Source organism: Paroedura picta, chromosome 8 (genome assembly GCF_049243985.1).
Source record: "Paroedura picta isolate Pp20150507F chromosome 8, Ppicta_v3.0, whole genome shotgun sequence".
NCBI classification, from domain to species: Eukaryota; Metazoa; Chordata; class Lepidosauria; order Squamata; family Gekkonidae; genus Paroedura; species Paroedura picta.
In genome coordinates this window covers 19,611,066-19,633,851 of record NC_135376.1, presented here as the reverse complement: position 1 = coordinate 19,633,851, position 22,786 = coordinate 19,611,066, and the positions used below count along the sequence as shown (strand labels likewise).

The window sequence follows — 22,786 nt, the reverse complement described above, 5'->3', positions numbered from 1 at the left end:
ATGAGCTGGACTAAAACCGGCACATGTTTTTCAGAGCCTGTTAAGCAGGGACAAATTCATCGGTGTGCCTAAGTTTCCTTTCATTTCCTTCTCTGTATATATTTCCAGATTACAGTGAATTCATTCCTGAGCTGGAAAAGTGCCAGAAGTTTCATCTAGCTATTTGTGGGTTGCCTCTTTTTTCTTCTTCCCATTCTCCCTCCTCTCTCTCTCTCTCCCCTTTGAGGCTTTCTGATGCCTATAGAGTGAGCTCAACTCAAAGGTTTTTCAGCCTCACACTTGCCTGGCATTCTGTAACAGTCAGATCAGGCTCTGTGTAATACTGAGGAATACTGTGCCATCATCCAATTTCCTGCCTTATTTCCCTGCAGGTGATCCAGGAACTTCGCAATGCATCTGGTAATGTATACCTTTTGCTAAATAACCCACACAGGTGTGTGTTTGTGTATGTGTGTGTGTGCATTTGTCCTCTGATTTTTGTCTGTGGAGCTTTTGGAAGATTTTCTGAGCTATTTGAATTGAAAGATGGTGCTTACTGAGACATTGATGCTATTTATTTTAGTTTATTATATGCCTGCATCTATATGCTTATGTTTCTCTGTGTAATTATGCATGAGTATTTAAAATGTTTTTTTTTTAATGTATCTGTCCAGGAGATTTTCATTCAGCCAGCGTTGTCTGTCTAGTGCAAATATGGATTAGCACATGCAAATAATAATAAGTTTTTCAAAGCAAAGTGCAATTGAAGACTTAACTGTTCACACTACTGTGTTCTGAGCACTGAAATAAGATACCCGTCTGACAGCAGTAGATTTAAAGCGAGGGTTGAATAAATAGCTGGGGACTCAGTGAACTCTGAAATAGCAAAGATACTGCTGGTGTGGCAGAATTTCTGTAAATTTAAAAAATCTCAACTCCCCCACCCCCAATTGCAGGGGGGGTGAGATGTGGTCACCATTCACAGTTATCTAATAGGGTTTCAGAGTTTCTGCATTCAGGATGCATTCAGGATTCTAAATACTGGACTTTGAATAGCAAGGAGAAGGCTTCCCATTTGAACTGGCTTAGTGGGTGGGGGGTAAATCATGTTTTTATGTAAAAAGGTAGTTCGGTTATGTCCAGTTTTGATCTGGCTGATGATGCTTTCAATGTGACGGAGCTTAGTTATAAAAGTATAGTAACGAAACTTAAAATGATTTAGGTGTGAGTTCCCGCAATGAGCGAGCATCAATCATCAGTACCATTAGTTGTAAATTTCACCATATAGTTAGGAAATTCCTTGGTAGGCTAAATAGGAAAGATGTTAACTATCAAACAATATTATCTTGATCTTGGGTACAAAACACACACACATTTTACAGGACACTACTGATAATATGATGTTTACTTAGATTGTATATACATTGGTATATCCACACTCCCTCCCCCCCACCACCTCAGGTCACCTAGCTTTGTTACACTCGTTTCTACTTTAATAGTTATCTAATGATGGATTAAACTCTTAATAATGGCCCATATTTACAATAGCTAACCATAATCAAGATAAGATAATGGGTACCACATTCTGTTAACATCATGGAAAAACGATATCAGACAGGGCATTTTAGAGATGGCAGATTGGCAAAAGTCCAGTTTAATATTTGCTTGCCAATGGATTAAGATGGTTTGGTTGGTTCTTTGATTGGGAGGTTTTAAAATCCGATTTAGTACATCAGTACACCAAGTCATAATCCTTTTAAGTGTCCGTGTGAGATGAATCTTCATCTGATCTATAATGGTTTGTGGTGTTGATGTGCTGAGTTATAATGAAGCACAACATTGCATCGTATAATACACTTGCCTAGAGTTTTGTACACATCTTGCTTGTTTGGTTCAAGCTGATCTTTAAGTGTAGTTGTGAAGTGGGGCTAGCTTTTCAGGAGGTAGTGCAAGATTATCTAGGAAGGAGATTGAGGAACAGAGAAAGGAGTTGTTTCATTTTTTATGATGACTTCATCTTCTTTGCACAGCCTATATATCTCCCATCTACAATTTGTGAATTGGTGCCTTTGGTTGAGCTGTGGAGAATTGGTTGACTGTACACCTTTGGTTGAGGATGTTCCCAAAATATATAAACCCTCATCTGATTATGTGATGCTCTGACCAGTAGTTGCCCCTTGGGTGAAGTTATTTAGTCTTCATGTATCCTATGACTACCTTGCCCTTACCTTGTGACAATATTTTCAGTATAATATAGTTGGGATCTCTGTGGCACAAAATAATCTGAATCCTTTTGTAGTGCGTGTTGGATTTCTTGTTCACCATTTTCTTACATGGCTGGATTTTTATTTTTGTCCAAAAGTACATTTATAGAGCCTGATGTTTGTTTATGGGAAACCCTACTCCACAAGGAATGAAGAAGTCATCCTATGATGGGTAAAGAAGAGATTTTCTGACAATTTATTCCTCAGCAGATTTGCCCAGAATCCTACTGAAGTCTATTCAGTGAAGTTTTTGTAGCTTAAGAGAGTTTGCAGAGCTGGTTTATCTCTTTTTCCTTTTGACCAAGCAGCCCTGGACTGGAATCTTTTGAGGATCAGACTGTATTTTCAGTCAAATATATGGTAATGCTTATTCACTAGGATGACATTATGCTGTCTTGTCTTGGAATAAAATGGGTTGTGCAGAACTGATCTGCACTTTTGTATTCCCTGGCAAATTTATTAGACAATTATAGACTATTTTGTTAATTCACACAAATAAAAGTGTACATTAGTGATGATTGATTTACCCAAAGGTGGCAAGGCTTTGATTCACTTCATTGTCCAGCCAAAAGCTTCGGTATCCATTTGCTAATGGCTGCCAATATATTAAAAATGTCAGCTCTCATGAAGTGCCAACCTTGGAACTTTAATTACATATTGAATACATAATTTATTTGAAGAACAGCTTCATGGCATAAAACACAGTAATTGTGTTCTACTAGTTCACAAATTAAGCTGTTTTAAAGACCAGAAGCTTCTGTCATCATCCTGCCCTGGGTTTTCACAATGGTCTTTCTGGTGGGTTTGATTTAGTTTAAGTGTAGCCATTATAATACATACATATTTAAGGACGGGTATACATAATACATGGACATTCATATTTGTGTTGGAAAAGTATGCATGGGCCATTCAAATTTATGTTTTGGCTGAGGAGCCACTTCAAGCACTAGAGCAGGGACAGTCTGTGCAGGTAAGTAGTCTTTCTGAAGGCAAGGAATAAGCCATTTGCTCTTTAGGTGGTCTTGAGAAGGCTTAAGTGTGTGGAATAATGTGGAATAATGAGGAAAGTGCCTGATGGTTCAGATTCCTGCTCAGCCATGTACTTAACTGGGTGACCTTGGACCATTAGCTATAGCTGCCTGATCTACCTCATAAAATTGTTGTGAGGATTTAATGAAAAAATCCTTGAAGCTCTTGGGGTAATGTTGGGATACATATGTCATCATTCTGCATAACGTCTGTCTGTCTGTCTACCTCCCATCACCCTCCCCTGTGTTGGTGCTCATGGAACAAAGGGCTCAAAACATGTTCAGTTCAGTTGCTGTGTGACAGGGCAGAGGAAGTTTTCATTTGTTGCCGGATTAGCACTCACACAGGTCCAAATGAAGAAGAGTTGTTTTGTATGGCACTCTGAGGAATGTAAATAGCATACATGCAATAGCCAGTATCGGTAGTAATGAGAACACTAGAGAGGAGAATGAAGTTATAAGTTGCCTTGGGTCCCTATGGGGGAGAAAAGTGTGACAACAATATCTCAATACACAATATATGAAAGTTCCTTGTTCACAGTTGGATTACTGATCCATCTGGGTCAGTCTTTTTTGTGGTTACTTAAAATACACTATGCTACCAGAGCTCCTTTCAACTGGGGACCTTGTGTATACAAAACATATGCTCTGTTTTTGCTCTATGGATTCTCCCCTAGATTGGAAATAGATACCTGCAGAAAGCAAGGGAACTGAAAGAAAGGGGGAGAGAAACAAAGACTCTCTGGAAGAACAGGCAAAAAGGGTTTAGGCTCAGGGAAAAGGACAGAGGTGATAAAAAACTGAAACCCAGAGAAATGACTCCATTGCCCATATTGATTTGAATAAACCAGCAAAATCTTTGGCTGCAGGCTTCCTGTAGAAACACCATGAAAAGAACAGCAGAAAAAAGAAGAACCTATCCTAGGCTATAACAAACAGTTCTACAATATACAATTAATGGAAATGGAAATACAATATATCTATCTTGTGTCCTCTTTTTAATAATAATCAGACAACCAAAACGGACTCTAGGTTTCTACCATTTTCAATATAGCATTTTCAGCAGAGGTTGTTTCCTCCAGTTTCTATTTTTAGTACATACAGTAATCAAATTCCATTGTTCCACTATGTTTCCAACTAATATGTAACGAGGATCAAATCCTTTGATAATCTATCTAGCCTACTATTTTATAACTCAATAGTTTTGACAATATATATTGTCAAAACTTTGGCTCAAAGGTATAGGAAAGTAGTCTTTTGATTAAACTTTCCCATGCCTTTGAGTCAAAGGCCAATATATGTATTGTCAAAACTATAGTCTCTTGCAGAGTATGTCAAATTATTGAAGTTTGGAATTTTGACAAAAGGTGATTTTGAAACTACCTACTCTACCCAAATCACAGTTAGACTGTTTTCTAATAAGAAGATTTAGAGAGCCAGCTTGGTGTAGTGGTTAGGAGTGCAGACTTCAAATCTAGCACACTGGGTTCAATTCTGCACTCCCCACATGCAGCCCGATGGGTGACCTTTGGCTCGCCATGGCACTGATAAAACTGTTCTGACCGAGCAGTGATATCAGGGTTCTCTCAGCCTCACCTACCTCACAGGGTGTCTGTTGTGGGGAGAGGAAAGGGAAGGCGACTGTAAGCCGCTTTGAGCCTCCTTCGGGTAGGGAAAAGTGGCATATAAGAACCAACTCTTCTTCTTCTTCTTCTTCTTCTTCTTCTTCTTCTTCTTCTTCTTCTTCTATATAAAACAACTCTAAAAATAATATTTTAATTTTTTATTTATTATATTTATATACCTCTGGAGGCTCAGGGTGATTCACATAGGAACAAGAACAATATAGAGAAATCAATAACCATAAATAGAACAATAATAAACAATGAGAACAGTAAATTCATAACCGTAACATACAGTGCACCTGTAGTTGGTTGGTTCAAGATATTGAAGGTCATGGACATTGAGGTTCATGGAAGGGAGGCTGGGGGGAAGTTTGTTGGTTCTGGTCGATGTCAACCAAATGCCTGGCAGTAAAGCTCCCTTTTGAGGGCCTTGTGAATTGTTCTAGATCCATTAAGGCAGGGGTAGTCAACCTGTGGTACTCCAGATGTTCATGGACTACAATTCCCATGAGTCCCTGCCAGCAAACACTGGCAGGGGCTCATGGGAATTGTAGTCTGTGAGCATCTGGAGGACCACAGGTTGACTACACTTGCATTAGGGCCTTGATCTCCTTTGGGAGCTCATTCCACCAGGTGGGGGCCAGGATGGAGAAAGCCCAGCCCTGGTTGTGGTCAGGCGAGCCTGTTCTTGTTAAGTCCAAAATTCATCTCAGTGTTTGCCTGTAGCTTCTGTTTCACTCAGGAAGCCTCTGGTATGATGTATTTATGACATATCAGCTCAAAATTTACCAGTGAAATAATTAACATATGAACAGCTGGTAATTTTACACAATATTCTGCTTTATATATCACATCTCCAATATTTCAGGTCCAAGAAATGCGGGGGATTAAATAGATTTAGTATTTTTAAAGCCACCTTATGACTTTTACAAGCCAGTCCTATACCTACTCCCAAAAACATTTTAGATAAATCTCAATATTTAATATTGCTCAGTAGGCTTACAATAAAGGAGTGTATTGATTGTTTCCTGTTTCTAAAGGCTAGTCTAGAGATATAAAGTTTATTGAGCTCTGATGGAATGGGAATTTTTGGGACCAGTTTGTAGTATCTGTACACTAGTAGAATTATTTAGGCAAAAAAGGTAATAAGCTGGAAATGAAATCAGTTTGAAAACAAATCAAATATTACTAGGGATGCTTATAACATTCTCTAAGCTGATTTTCTGCTAAATTTGGGTTCTTAATTATTTGGTTGCATTTGCAGAACAGGATAAATGTAGTAACAATCCACTTTATCATCATCATCATCATCATCATCATCATCATCATTTACAGCTTGGTGTAGTGGTTAAGAGCAGTGACTTCTAATCTGGAGAGCTACGTTTGGTTCCCTGCTCCTCCACATGCAGCCAGCTGGGTGACTTTGGGATAGTAACAGTCCTGTTAGAGCTGATGTCACTGAGCAGTGCTATCAGAGCTCTTTCAGCTTCCTCAAAGGGGGTCTGTTATGGGTAGATTGTAAGCCACTTTGAGACTCCTTCAGGTGGTCAAAAATGGGGTATAAAAACTACTTTTCTTCTTCATTATTTATTATTATTATTTCCAGACTTTGTAAATACTACTGTGCATGTTCAGTTAGATATAGTTTTTGGACCTTGTTTCTTCCTAGATACATTACCAAGGTGCATTTGTGCTTGAATACATTGATGAAATATAAGAATGAATCTGTACCATCAAGGCAGAACCATTAAATTGAATGGGACTTGTATATCAGGTCATGCTTTGGAGCATGCCTGGTGAAAGAATATAGTGGGAAATAAGCTAAAGAAGATGGAAGGAGGAAGATATTAGGGCAATATGATCTGCCAGGTCAGCCAGACAGGTGTTCTGCAAAGATACGCAAACAGTGTTGTCATAGTGGTATCTTTGTCTAGTTTCTATGACTGCCAAATATTCAGTGGTCTGTAGAACTGTTTCCAGAAATAAAAATCCAACATTTTATTTATTTTTCTTAATTTTTCTTAATTTATTTAAATATGCATATGGTGTCTCACCTTAGGGACATGGAATAGTACAATGTAGCCTGATTTCATATGATCTCAGAAGCTAAGCAGGTTCAGTACTTAGATGAGAGACCACCGAGGAAGAGTTTGCAGATAGTTAATGGTAAACCACCTCTGCTTATACACTTGCCTTGGAAATCCTTTTTAGCCACGATAAAGCAGCTGCAACTTGACGGCATTCCCCCCATGGACCCTCCCCACATGGACTCAGGGCAACTGACGAAGCAGCAAAGATGCAGGGGCACATCATCAGTATTCAAAAAGTAAAAAGGCAATTTATGCACACAGTTAAAACCATTTATCTTCCACCAAATAACCTTGCATGCGTCCTGAATGTGACAACTGAAGGTACCTGCTACACCCATCCTTGGAGGTTATGAACTTAGTAGAAAGAAGGACCATGACCTAACTGTTGCCATATGGATTCTTTTAGGGAAGGCTAGAGAAGGCTGTTTGGGGAGCCCAGCTGATAAATGGGAGATGTGGTTTGAGAGGTATGGGTCCCAGAATATTTGACTAGTTATCATCAGAAGCACAGCATGGCACTCATGGAGTACAAGTAGATATAAATCCATTCTGAATAGCATGGAGAGGATAATGGTAGCATTTTATACTTAACTTGATGTGGTCATGATACCAGTGCAAATAACCCTTTCAGGGCTGCCTAAGGGTTTGTTCTAGGAGTCTCTTTGGGTATGACAGTATTTGGCATTTGGTTCCATAATTTTGTTTCCCAACAGTATTGAAAATATTGAATGCAGCTGCTGGGGCCATATGTTAAAGGGGGAGACAGACATTATAAGAGGTGTCATAATGCCTCCTGAGTGCTGTTTTCCCACTTGAAATTGCTGATCTCAAGGCTGCTTTCACACACAGTGTTTGTGTGGAAACGTATAGCTTCCTATAAGCTTTCCCCACTGGGAGAAAAAGCACTTTGGTAGGGAAATCACATAGAGGGAAAAGGTTAATTCTCCTCCCCATTTATATTGCAAATCAAGAAGCTATGTTATTTAAAATATATATTAGCACAAACGTTTTGTTATCTCCCTTCTGTAGGCAAAGCAAACACCCAACTTGTTTTCCAAGATTCTTTCACTATTTCCCCTTTTCTCTATAATTTCCAACCACTTTAAGTAGCGATCTTTATGATCTGCTTGTGGGAATGTTTCTCCAGAGATGGGCTTATATACTGTGGTCTTTGGTCAATGGAAGTAGGACTTCCTTACCTCTCTCTTCACGTTGTAATTAAAAATACCCCTAAAGTGGCAGCAGGGACAGGAAACACCCAAGAACAACATGACGGGAGTATTCTGGTTTACAACGGGTAGAGGAAATCAGCAACATTAACAGAACTTTTCCTTAGGATCCAATCCAAAATGTTACTTAACCACTATGAACAACTTATCTGATTTTTCATTCTGAATCTATTCATAAGAAAGAGCTACGTGTGGAACCCTGAAAATTACAATTATGGGAGGGGAAAGTGATCAGAATACCTAACAGTTTTCAGTATTTCCCCACATTAAACTTTCCATGACTGTTTAGGGGAATGCATGATAATTAAGCCCTGACACGGTACCAGGTTAACCCTGGCTTTTCAAATGTTAGAAGCAAAATACGGTGGGCTGAGGCTAGTATTTGGATGGGAGGCCACCAGAAAATACCAGAGTCATACTGTAGATGCAGGCAGTAACAAACCACATGAACATCTCCTGCCTTGAAAACCTATTATTTTGTCTTTACTGGCTTATTGCCATAGAGATTAATGTAACCTCAATTTAGCCCCATCTATATCTAAACCATCTAAGCCCCTGGGGAGGGCGGCATATAAATAAATAAATAAATAAATAAATAAATAAATAAATAAATAAATACATACATACATACATACATACATACATACATACATACATAAATCTATACCTATAAAATTAAATAGCACCATTAGTCATAATATAATCTCTATTAAAACTATTCTGTTGGAGCTAAAGTAATGTAAATTAGCCACATAAGAATAGTTAACAATTTTGATTTATTTTTAACCTAAATAAACATTTAAATGGAGGAACAATAGGACAGTAAAGTTAAATGTTTTGGTTTTGCACTTGGTAGAGAATCCTGAAATTCAAAGCCATGACTAGTTAACATGCCTATCTGAGACAATATGAAACAATTTTAAATGGGAAAGTATCTTGTGCTTGGTAAGGAGAAAATATGCCATGTTTTCTATACAGAAGGTCTAGGTACAAAAACAGGGAGATGACAAAGAAATGCCAACCACCTTTTTACTATATCCTCAAATCAAAGCACTACTTGAATTAAGGCCAATTGATCTATCTTATAGCATGAGACTGGAATTCCTCCTAAGGAAATACAAGTCATAAGCCACCTTAGGCACATGGTACAAAGACAGGTCTTAACTAATAATGTTTGATCATAGTGGATAGAGTCCAATAGCACCTTTAAAACCAACAAAGACTTATTCAAGGCATGAGCTTTTGAGTGCATGCCCTCTTCAGGTTGCCAGCCTCCAGGTAGGGTCAAGATTTATTTCAGAATTATCTCCAAGCTACAGAGATCAGTTACTTTGAAGAGACCCTGTGGTATGTCATCCTGCTGAGCTCCCTCCCACTCCCAAGTCATCAGCTTCAAATCTCTGTAAATTTCCCAAGCCAGAGTTGGCATCCCTACAACAAACTCTTCTTTCATGACTTAATTCATGAGGATTTCTGATTTTTGATTGCCCTTTTGCTAAAGGTTTAGGGTTGCCAGTCAATGGTTTGCATTGGGCAGGAACTGGAATGAGCAGGGATGTGGGATAGTTCCAATGTCATGAAGGCATGATGTCACTTTTGGGGTAAGCCAGGAAGTGACATCATGATGCTCTAGGAATATTTGGAGAGTTGATGTTAAAACTATCTGGCAATACCTATAGTATTGTGATGGAGTCACTGAAGCAGTCGGTGCGAACTTAAATGGACTCCGGGGAATGGTAGAGGACAGGAAGGTCTGGAGGATCGTTGTCCATGGGGTTGCGATGGGTAGGACACGACTTCGCACCTAACAACAACAAATAGTATTGTGATAACACACTGGCATATCAGTGGTGATTTTTTTTCTTCTGCTGGCTGACAAAGTGGCCTTTGGTGTGAGGTCTACTGCCATTGCATATCTGACAACACTATCATGATTGGAAGCCAATATAGAGCATGGGTCATTGTTGCAGCCAGCCATGTAGAATTTAGGCTATTCAGTCAGCCTCTGAATCTGATCAATATTTAAGAATTAAATATTTCACAAATCTATATACCAGAGGACCTGATAAAGTTGTGATTTCATTCTTTCTTGAATCATTGCCATGTGTGTAGCCTCAAGACTTCACTTTCTTGAAGCAAGTAATCGGATAAGAATGATACCGTAGCCTGGGATTCTACTGTATTACTAAAGAGTCTTTAGAACTGTATTTCTAATTTTGTTTGCTCTGTCTACCCATCCTAATAACATTCTTGTTATCTTTGGGAAAAGACTGTTAAACAGATGGTAAGAATGATGTAGGTTGAAATGCTAAGCATATCAACCTGCAAGAAAATGGGCTCTCGAATGTGGTTGCTATTAAGGTGTCAGTTCTACAATAAGAGACCTTGGTTTAGCTGCTACTTTTTTGTAGTAAGGAGGTTATTGGTCTTTGAAGTAAAGCTTATCTGCTAGCATGATACCAGTTTCTACTATGGTAAAAAGTTCTTTTTCAATATGTAGTCCTTCTTACCCAGAATAGACTTTATCATTTCAGCTTTAATTATACAAAAATGATGGTTATTGGATTTTTCTGTGTACCTTCTTCTATGTGTGAGCTTCTGTAAACAACATTACTATTTATCTGATTTGCTTATTGTGGCTTTTCTCCCAGCCACTTGCTGAATAGTAAGATTGTACTATATTTACCTTTCCTATTAATATTCTCTTTGTTCAGCACAGTAAATTCTATTAAATGCCATGGATTCTGTTAATACTGCCATTGCTGATAGTGGCAAAAACTCTCCTTTGAATGAGATTCAGTCTCAAAGGACTAAGGTATTGTCACGTTTTTATATAAATCTGATAGCAGCTTTTTGTTGACCAATTATGTGTTAGCAACATTGGTGTAGCTAATTAGAGCAATAATAGTGACATGCTGTGATCTTTTGAATTGCACTTTGAGCTAACTCAGAAAATACTTTTTAAAGCATCTTCTGTCCTCCTGCATTGATCCACTTGTCTTCTTCTTAAAGGTAAAGGTATCCCCTGTGCAAGCACCGAGTCATGTCTGACCCTTGGGGTGACGCCCTCCAGCGTTTTCATGGCAGACTCAATACGGGGTGGTTTGCCAGTACCTTCCCCAGTCATTACCGTTTACCCCCCAGCAAGCTGGGTACTCATTTTACCGACCTTGGAAGGATGGAAGGCTGAGTTGACCTTGAGATTGAACTCCCAGCCTCATGGGCAAAGCTTTCAGACAACATTTCTGCTGCCTTACCACTCTGCGCCACAAGAAGCTCTGTCTTCTTCTTACAGTAGCCATTTTGTTTATGTGCTTGAGAAAGAATAGAAGTATGTAAATAAATACAACATGCCATGGAAAGCTGGAAATCTTTGGGGGCAAATATTTCTACGACTTGAGAGCTGGGTTGCAATATAAAATGAAAAATAAAATGTTAATGATTTTCATTTTTTGTGATTAAGTAATGGTTTTTCATTATATCTTCAACTGTTTGTATACTCAAGCTTCACTAGAATGTGTGTCTATGCAACGATAGTACATTTAGTCGGTCGAATGAGTAAACATTGCAGGAATATTGACTATGTTGGCCATGAGTAGTGGTCATGCCAAAAATTAGAAATGTCTTTGCAAGGATTTTGTTTTGCTGCTATGCTGAAGGCTAGCAGAAGCTTGTCTTAACTTTTCCTATTCTGGGCATAATGTCAAAAACATTAGGACATTAGCATTTTTAAAATTATGCTAGCTTTGGCCAACATTTGTTTTCTTTTTCCTGATATTAGATAGTGCCCTTTATGATCAGAAGTTCTAACTTCATAAATTTGCATATGCATGTCTGCGTAGATAGAAAGGCACAGATGTTTTTGTCATATTTTGCAACTTGTCTGCACACCAATTATTCCAATGAATTTCCCTACATATATGGGACCTGAGGTGATGAAGTTGACTCAGTCTCTTGATCTTGTGTAGTGAGGCAAAATGGGAACAAAATGAGACATAAGAACATGGACTGACTGCAGGTTTGGGGGAAGAGCCTGGGGAGGGAAAAGTTTGGGGGAATTTGGAGACAAAAGGGGGCTCTGCAGGGCCATAGACTCTACCTGTCATAGTTGCCATTTTCTCCAGAGGAACTGACCCCTGTTTGGAGATCAGCTATAATTCCAGGAGATTTCCAGATCCCACCTGTAGGTTGGTAACCTCCCGACCAACACAAGGTCAACAAATTTAATGAAAACAGAAGAAAAAAAAATATGCTGAGATGTTCACTAGCAGTTTTACTGTTTTGGCCTCAGTTTAGGTTAATACCAGGCATTTGCTTCTTCAGTGAGGCAACAGTGTTGTCTGTAGATAGATTCAGGTGGGTAGCTGTGTTGGTCTAACACACAAAACAAAGTTTGAATTCAGTGGCACCTTTAAGACCAACACTGTTTAATTCTGGGCATACACTTTCATGTGTTTTGCATTGTTAACAGTATTAGGTCTAGAATTTGCTCCTGCACTGATAGTTCCTCTGCTGCTGTGGAGAAGGCTGGAAGGTGTCAGAGGGAGGAGGATGGAGGTATTGGGGCTTTTGGTTGTAGCAGATTAAGCCATTAGATAATAGAGTAAAGGGCATGATCTCCAAGTTGAGAGAGCCAGTTTGGTGTAGTGGTTAGGAGTGCGGACTTGTAATCTGGCATGCCAGGTTCGATTCTGCGCTCCCCCACATGCATCCAGCTGGGTGACCTTGGGCTCATCACGGCACTGATAAAACTGTTCTGACCGGGCAGTGATATCAGGGCTCTCTCAGCCTCACCCACCCCACAGGGTGTCTGTTGTGGGGAGAGGAATGGGAAGGCGACTGTAAGCCACTTTGAGACTCCTTTGGGTAGAGAAAAGCAGGATATAAGAACCAACTCTTCTTCTTCTTCTTCTTCAAGTTAGCATTATCAGAATTGTTACATGTTCCATGACCAACTAGACAGGCTCAGAATACGGGCTCCAATATGTGAGTGAGATAGTGATGCTGGGAGGTAATGATGCTGACCACACTCACTCATGAAAAAGTAGCTTTTTTTGGGGGGGGGGAGAATGATGAGTTTAATTGCAACTGGAAGAAACAGTTTATTATTGTTATTAATTATTAATAATTATTTATTTGACCCATATCACCCTCCCATATTGGTTCAGGGTGGCCATTCTGTTCTAGTGCAGGGGTAGGCAAATGCTGGCAGGGGCTCATGGGAATTGTAGTCCATGGACATCTGGAGGACCACAGGTTGACTACCCCTGTTCTAGTGGATATAATTTTAAAAGAACCCCAAAACCTGACATTCTCTGTCTGGCATCAGCTGAGCCACCGGGTGTAGAGAAGTCAGATATGACATAGTCACAGACCGGAACTGTGGGTCATTTTTGATATCATCAGTCTGGTCTTCAGTGTTTAAGGGCATAGGTGAGCACTGGAACAAAAGCACCTGACCTCTCCGTTCTGATTACTTCATTTTCTTTCTAATTAAATGCTGTCCGTTTCCTGTCCATCCTTGCTGGGTGTTTGTATGCATCTTGATTGCAAGCCACATCGAAGAACCTTGCATCACGCAAGCTGTGCTTGTAACTGAGGTCATTCTTCCAGCCTGCCTTTAGTTTCAGTGTCATTGGGGGGCGAGCTGTAAGCAGAAAGGTCACCAGAAAGGTTTTCAAGTGAACACTGTCATCTAGAAGAGCAGCTTACAACATTAAACTGGAAGGAGCAAAACCAGGGCTAATCTGAATGCTCCATATCTGCAACCTCTAACCTAGTAAAGCCAAAGGCCTGAGCAATGATCCCAGCCTGAGTCAGCTTGGGAAGTAGATGCATTGAAGTGTTATCCTGGCATTAAAAAGAAGTCTCCCACAGTTTCCTTGCAAGGAACATTTGCAATGTTTATTTCATTGTGTTGTTTTCTCACTTGCGTTCTGGAAAGCCAAAGGTCTAATAGGGGTCATTCAGGTCATTCAGGATATTTCATTTATTTATGTTTAGGTTTATAGGCTGCCCATCTCCAAAATGGTCTTGGGGTGGCTCACAACAATTTAAAGATTAAAAACCGATACAATGAAAATGTCAAAAGCTTAAAATGCATCAATTTTAAATTTTTTAATTAAGAAGTTAGAATTGCTCCATCAAGTCTTCCTCATTAAAACACACGAAGCAGTCTTGTATGGGGTCAGAAAATTGCACAAAGCAAAATGCTTAATAATGGCAAACAGTAACAACACAACAGTAGCAGGAAAAGAGACATACCCAATATGAGATAGATTGACTCAATCAAGAAAGCCATGGCTCACGACCTGAGCAAGGCTGTCAATAGGACATTTTGGATGACATTACAGGGTTGCTGTAAGTCAGAAGCAATTTGATGGTGCTAAACACACACAAAACAACGTAATGTATCCAGTGCAGATAGCCAAAATTACAGCCATCCAATCAACATCTTCATTAAGGCTCATAAGCAATACTGTTTTTAATGTCAAAATCCAGAATAGACTATTTTTCTCCTGAGTTTTTGGTAGAGTTGTGGTGAGGGGCTGAACTTCTCAATGATCCAATTCATAGTTCCTTTTCAGTATGCTTGAAAGTAAAGAAATGTATTACAAGAGAAGCCTGTATTGTTATACAACTTTTATGCTCACAGGTCTTGGTTTAAACACCCCTTGTAGCTATCCTCACATACAGTAAAGGATTTGGGATTTTGATTCTCATTGGAGCACGGAAGGAAAGAGATTTTCAGGATTTTCACAATAAAAATTGGACTTATGGGTCTTAATGAAAGACAGTTTGGTGTAGTGGTGGCCTCTAATCTGGAGAACTGGGGTTGATTCCCCACTACTCTACATACAGCCAGCCGGGTGACCTTGGGTCACTCATGGTTCTCTCAGAACTCACAGCTCTACCTACCTCACAAGTGTCAGTTGTAGGGAGAACAAGGATAGGTAATTGTAAGCTGCTATGGGACTCCTCTGAGAACTAAAAAGTGGGGTACAAAAACACAGTTCTTTTTAATGAAGTCATCCATTGGATGACTGTCATGCATAGTCTGTTTTGAATATATGATGTTATTATCAGTTTGGTGTAGTGGTTAGGAGTGCGGACATGTAATCTGGCATGACAGGTTCGATTCTGCGCTCCCCCACATGCAACCAGCTGGGTGACCTTGGGCTAGCCACAGCACTGATAAAACTGTTCTGACCGGGCAGTGATATCAGGGCTCTCTCAGCCTCACCTACCCCATAGTGTGTTTGTTGTGGGGAGAGGAATGGGAAGGCGACTGTAAGCCGCTTTGAGCCTCCTTCGGCTGGGGAAAAGCGGCATATAAGAACCAACTCTTCTTCTTCTTCTTCTTCTTCTTCTTCTTCTTCTTCTTCTTCTTCTTCTTCTTCTTCTTCTTCTTCTTCTTCTATTGTTTACTATTATTAATCATTTGCTTTGGGCATTTTTCTATAACTGGATTTTGCCTGTATGTTGGAATGTTATGCTGAGTCAAACCATTGGTTTATCAAGGTCAGTATTAGCTACTCTGATTGGCAGAAGTTCTTTATTGTCTCAGGTAGATATCTTTTCTCATCACCCACAACCTGATATTTTAAGTAGACACATTGGGGAACGATCCTTCCCTAATTAATTTGTTCATTTATTTAGTCTGAAGCATCCCCAAGGAGCCTAAAATCTAGGATTTAGCACAGATTAAAGAAGTGGGGAGAGATGAAATAAGGGTAACAGGAAAATAATAAAGAATAAAAGCTGCATAACATCAGTTTTTAAGACTAATCAAAATAAAATAGAATAGCAGGCAAGCTTTGGAATTCTCCAAAAGTCTTCACCAGGCTAGATATTGAGTAAAAGAAAAAATCTAGAGGGATGCTGCAGCAGGGGAGGGGGGCTTGGGGGTTAAGTCAGAGGCCTCAAAGAAGTAGGTTTCTGAGAAGATAATTGAAGGAAAAAAGGATGTCACCATCTTTTACTATTCTAAACAGAATGTCCAGAAGGGGCAGCAGAAAAGAAAGGGTAGTACTGCTGAAGAAGAACATACCTTGAGATCTCTGAAGATGGTCAAGCTGGAGTGGGAGGAGCACAGGTCATGGAAAGGATGTACTGGAGTATGCGCACCAAAGGATTAAGGTAGAAAGTCTATGTGCTGGACTACTAATTACATAGCCCATGGTTGCCATGATGCATTTCCTTCTTGCTTCTTCCCCCAAAGAAAGAGCTGTTTTTTACTTTCCACCACTTTACTGGAGCTCATGGTGATTCAGAAGAACCCAGGAGACATCATTTGCACCTACAGGCAGCCTCCATGTCCATAACTGGACCAATCCCCCATGGCAGCCATTTTTTTTGTGGTGACCAGTATCTGCTCTCAATATTTCCCAAAGTGCCTACATGCTGGACTATCTTGTGTCATTGCCACTGTTACCCCTTCACTACTTAGTGCAACATCCCAATCAGTAGATGGAAATTGGTGACAAGTTCAGTTTTATCTTTGCTTCACAGGACACTCACACTTTAGAGGGAAAATCACCTAACTGCAGTCAGCTGCAAAATGGCTTTCTCTGGGATTCTTGCACCAACTCTGCTTAGCTCTGTTCTTAGCAGGAAAACTAAGAATGAGCTCAATGGAACAAGCTTCAGCCAAGCAATTCTTTGACATATGGGAAGGGAGGCAACAAAAGATAAATATACATTTTCATTGCAAATGTTTCCCTCTTGAGCAGCTTTCTTCTCCCTTAAAAGAAGGAAAGGTGACGAGAGAGATCCCTGCCAGGGAAGGAGATGTGCACAGAATAGTAATTGGTGCATTATGGTCACCCACTTTATGCTCTGTTGCACTGTGTGCCAGATGCCCTTGATTCTAGACACATGACTCAGTTCATAGTTGCAGCACCTGTTGACTTGGGTTTTTGGCAACAGTGCAGGATAACAGATTTTGCATATAAGAGATCTTGTTCTTGAGCACGCACTCCCATTCAGCAGTGTTCTACCTAGGAAGGGAAAACTGAATGAAAGCATTTGATGGAAGGCAGGGATGGGGTATGTGCATTTAGCCTGGGGGAAAAACACATTCAGACAAATAAAACTTGCAGTAAGGATGGCAGGAGAGGAAAGAGATCTGAGCAGATCTTATTTCTATTGGAACTGTTAATAAATTAATCAGGTTTAGAGTACATTTTGGTTGGGCAGATCTGTAAGGGAACTTAAAAGGAAAGCCAAAACACAGCCACTTGGTGTGTGTGTGTGTGTGGGGGGGGACTACAAGGAATTATGCCAAGGTAGCATCAGTATAAAGAAATGGAAGAAGTCCCTCAACAGTGGGAAACTGATAACCCCTGGAGTAACATGGGTGGCTATGCTTGTTTTTAACTGACCTTTATTCCTGTGCAATAAAATGCGTATTTAATATATTTTAATAATATTTTTTACACTTGAGGATTGGACTGCAATTACCTCTTGGATTCCTAGCTTGTTTTACTGGTTGGGTTTCTTTCTTTTCTTCCTTCAGAGGTTACAGCGGGCCAGTTTCATCTCCCTTCTCTGGTTCTCGATGGTCTAACCCTTTTGGAAACGAGGATTGTGCTCAGATAGCACCATGCTCCCAGAACAAGCAGGTTGCTCCTTTTGAAGTAATTTTACAAACCTATATTCTTTTTGCAGGAACCCTTCAGACTACATAGGGACCCTTTCTTTGTCTGCGGGTTGTTGTGTTTTCACTGCTCCACAGATACGCACTCAGCTATGAAGTTTGCTATTAGAGAGAATGATGATAAATAATGTAGTATGATATACCATGAGAGTATTTCCCTTAGCTAGGGAAATTGATTTCCTTAAGCTGTTTTACTAGTGCTTTTATTATTTTGTTTGGCATAGCCACTTTCCCCACAAAGAGCTTTCCCACAAAGAGCTCAGAGCAAACTCCCAATAGGCTCCTACGTAGGCACTGATAGGGTCTATTCTTTCTTCACTTTATGAGTTCTATAGGATTAAAAGCTTCCCAATTATTCACTGGGGGTACTTCTGGATTTTTTCACATAGAGTAGGTAAGGAAAGTGAACAGATAAAGAGGATGTTGCCCCCACTCCTGTAAATAACTCATGAATACCTGGATGGTATAGGAACATTCCGGCTTATTTTAGCGGTTGAGAGTGGCAGTCTGTAATCTGGAGAACTGGGGTTGATTCTCCATTCCTCCACATGCAGCCATCTGGGTGACCTTGGGCCAATCACAGTTCTCTCAGAGCTTTCCCAGCTCCACCTACTTCACAGGGCATCTGTTATATAGGGTGGGAAGGCAATTGTAGGGCATTTTGGAACCAGTTCTCTCAGAACTCTCTCAGCCATACCTACCGCACAGAGTTATGTTGTAGGGAGAAGAAGGGTAGGTGAGTCACTTCTGGTAGTAAAAATCATGGTACAAAAATCCCAGCTTCTTCTTCTTCAAGTCACTCTAGCCTAACTCCATTGACCAGAATGTCCCAGGCTATGCCAATCTTGTCAGATCTGGAAAGCTAAGCAGAACAAGGCCCTGTTATTACTTTGAATAGGAGACCACCAGGTAGACTATGGTGGTCATGGAGAAACAAACTACCTCTGAACCTGTCTTGCCTTCCAAATCCCTCTGGAGTTACCATAAATTGGCTGTGGCTTGAAGGCACTGTCCACCACTTCTGGCCACCTCTGAGCTGAGTTGTGGTCCCCATTGTAAGTATGCTCTCATTTCCAAGACTGTCACAGCCCAGTCTTGCATTGAAAGGCATATCAATTTCCCACTGTTTCCCATGAAATCTGAAATAGATATGGTCCTTGGGTAGCAGGTTGCCAGAAATAACCTTGATGGATCTGTCCATTCTGCCTGATGGCACTGCAAAACCAAATGGAACTGTTGGTGCTTCCATCCTGATATTTGTCTGAAGAAGTTTAAAATTTTGTTTTTTTACCTTCAATCCCTGATTTGGGAGTGACTGGATATATTGTTGGATGCTCTGTTCTGGATTTATTATGTTAATACATGGGAGGGAGGATCAAATAGTCATATTTCAAAGAGTGAAATGCAATATAGTTGTTTTTTAAAAAAACAAAAACAAAAAAACCCAATCCCATTTGATGTCATGGAGTTCCTGCACATTTTCAACCGGCTGTTCTTTTGTTCCCTTGTATTAGTGCTATGTTTTAAGAATAAAATAAGATCAGAGGTGAATGATGTGATGCCTGAGGGCATATTTCTTCCTCAAAGTTTTACAGCAGCCTTCTAGAATTCATTATGCAGGTATTCCTGGCATAGATCTTCTGAGAGCAATTAATTGAGCTTGTCTTGAATATATGTTGCTCCATATTAACTGAACGATGGAGAAGGTCTGTGGTAGCTGAAAGTAGTCAAGTAGCATAAATGCAAAGCTCTGGATTTAGCCAAAACAAGAATCTAATGCACAGGTATACACTGGTGGTTATGGGTGAAAAGGCTCTCAGAATTGCAGTTGATCAGAAGTTGAACACTAATCTGCAGTTTTGCTGTGACTATGTAAGTGATTTTAGGTGATGCTAAGAGATGCATAGTATCCAAGTCACAAAAACTGAACTTTCCACCCTATTTGGCTGAAGCCCACCATAGACAAATCTTTGGGTTTATGAATGACTTCCCTGTATGCTGGATAGCCTGTGTTGTGGATCACACACTTCCTCTTTCATGTAGACTGCCATGAAAGAGAAGTGGAAGGAGCAAAGTCAATTGGTCTCAACAGGCCCTCACGCAAACAAAATATTTTAAACAGAAAAATAGAATCCAAACCTAGGAGACCATCTGAACTATTGGGGTGGATCTAAACATACCCCCAAGGAGCTTTCCTTCTACTTAAGTGGCTCTTCCTCCAAAAGAAGTTCTGGGCACTGCAATTTTAAGAACTGTGTAGACAAATTAGAATAAATTCAGAGGAAGCTAACGGAAAAGTTCAGTGGTCAGAAGAACAATTGATGTGAGGAAGTCTTGAAAAAACTGGATATATTTAACTGGGAGAAGCGAAGGATGAGGGGACACAGTCATACCCTAAAAAATTCCCCAAGAGGGTTTAAATTACTGGTGGGTAAATTTCAACTGGGCATTAGAAGATGCTTCCTCATAATAAGAGCTGTTCAACAGTGGAACGGGTTACCATTGGCTGTTTTTGAACCAGAGGCGAGACAGCCATTTGGTGGGGATGCTTTACCTATGACTTTCCTGCAATGAGTAGCAGGTTGATCTATATGGTCCTTTCCATCTAGGGTTGCCAACCTCTAGGTAGTACCTAGAAATCTCTTGCTATTACAATTAATCTCCAGACAACCAAGATCAATTCCCCAGGAGGAAATAACTGCTTTGGAAGGTAGCCTCCATGGCAGGGGTAGTCAACCTGTGGTCCTCCAGATGTTCATGGACTACAATTCCCATGAGCCCTTGCCAACAAACTGCTGTCAGGGGCTTATGGCAATTGTAGTCCATGGACATCTGGAGGACCATAGGTTGACTACCCCTGCTGTATGGCATTATGTCCTACTGAGCTCCTTCTTTCCTCAACCCTGCCCTCCCCTGGCTCTATCACCCAAATCTTTGGGTATTTCCAACTCTGTGATTCTCAGTAAGTAATATCATATAAAACCTTGATTTTAAAGGAATATATGGGCAGCTGTCTTTTGCTGTAAAAATAAACCTCAGTTTGTGAAAAGGTTGTTTTTAAAACTAGAAGAAGAGTTGGTTCTTATATGCCACTTTTCTCTACAAGCGGCTTACAATTGCCTTCCCTTTCCTCTCCCCACAACAGACACCCTGTGAGGTAGGTGAGACTGAGGGAGCCCTGAAATTACTGCTTGTTTAGAACAGATTTATCAATGCTGTGGTGAGTCCAAGGTTACCCAGCTGGCTGCATGTGGAGCAGGAGTGAGGAATCAAACTTGACTCGACAGATTAGAAGATGGTGCTTCTAACCACTACACTAAGCTGACTCTGAGAGAAACAGCTGGCTGCATGTGGGGGAGAGGGGAATCAAACCTGGCTTGACAGATTAGATTTCAGTGCTCCTAACCACTACACCAAGCTGGTGTAGTGCATTCTTTTTGGGGTACCACTCCATAAGGATGCAAGTAACACAAATCTGTGAATTTCCTGCATTCTGCAGGGGTTTGGTCTAGATGACCCTGAAGGTCCCTTCCAACTCTTATGATTCTATGTTCTTTACAGGTACATATCTGCAAATTTACATGAAAATAAATTTGCAATGTCTCTGTTCCTGGGGATGAAAACAAAGACAGTTGATTTGCAGGTCTAATAGGAATCTGAGTAATCTTCTCACATAAATGCAGCCTGTTGTGATTTATCAGAATCTATTCAAACAGGCTGCAAAACCAAGCAAGAATCCTTGATGTGCCTTCATTCCTGGCTGCTGGGTAAATTTACCAATATCCAGGTGGGGCCTCAGAGATTACAAGGAACCTGATTTTAGGATATGTTAATAGATGCGTAGTATCCAGACTACATAGATCAGTTCCGCTGCAGAAAATGACTGTCTTGGTGGGGGAACTCTATGGCATCAAACTGGCTGAGCTCTTTCTATAAACTCTACCACCAAATCTCCAAGAATTTCCCAAACCCGAGTTGGCAAGCGTACTCTTGGGTTGCATTTGGCCAAATGGGGGCAGTAGTTGTGCAAGCTTACAGTAACAATTTCACACATACCCAGATGTCTTTAAGTAAACCACAGAAAGAAAGAATTGTTGCTGAACTTCATGAATGAGCAGTTTCTATTAAGGAATAGGATTGCGTATCTATGTAGAAGAGACTCAGCCATATAGAGACTCAGCCATATGGAAGCAGAGATGCAAGATGTTGTCGAAAGAGTGGAATTAATTGCAAAGAGATACACAACCGAAACATTTTAAAATTCACTGTTGTAACAGTTCCAGAGCAATATTCATTAAGCCTTCCTACGACCCTAAACAAACACACTTTCCCTTTATGCCACTCGTAGGCAGTTCGTTCCGAAATGTTTACCCATGGATGATCCAGTAGAAAGATTGCTTACTTAATGAAGCAGCTTTGTACATGAAATGGAGATAACAAAAGACAGAAATACTGGCACTAAGATACAGCTAAAATACCATTTCTTTGGAGTTGACGCCATGATTTCCTAAGGTCACACAAACTTCTGATACAGCCCTCTGGAAGATTGCTCCAAGCAAGCATTAAAACCATTTTCAGGGGTAGTTGAATGTCTCTTTTTTTGTCGCTACATGAATCTGATGGTCTCAACAGAGTGCATAGATGAACAAATCTATGTACCTTCCTGTTGTGTTTAGCTAAGCTTTTGTTTTCTCTTTCCCCTTGTTTTTTTTACCTGCTATGGGTGTGCAGATCCAGTCAAGTGTAAGCAGAAGAACGATATAGCTATTCTACTTTAGTCAACCTATCACTTCAGACTCCACTGTAAGTCTTCCCTATCTGGATCCTGTATCCTGGAACTTAGAGAAATAGTTCTCTTTACCTCATTTCATCCCTCTTAGGGCCCTGGGTTCACCCTGAAAACACATTTCCAT

General features: G+C 40.2%; 1 protein-coding gene across 1 annotated transcript in view; it reads left to right on the top strand.

Moving 5' to 3' along the window:
* Positions 1-346: 346 nt before the first annotated feature.
* LOC143843039 (schwannomin-interacting protein 1) overlaps positions 347-22,786 on the top strand; it is a 448,653-nt gene continuing 426,213 nt past the window's right edge. The window contains exon 1 of the mRNA XM_077348572.1: positions 347-399. Within this exon, the coding sequence (XP_077204687.1) occupies positions 391-399 (9 nt within the window). The 5' untranslated portion in view covers positions 347-390. The remainder of the gene's footprint in view (positions 400-22,786) is intronic.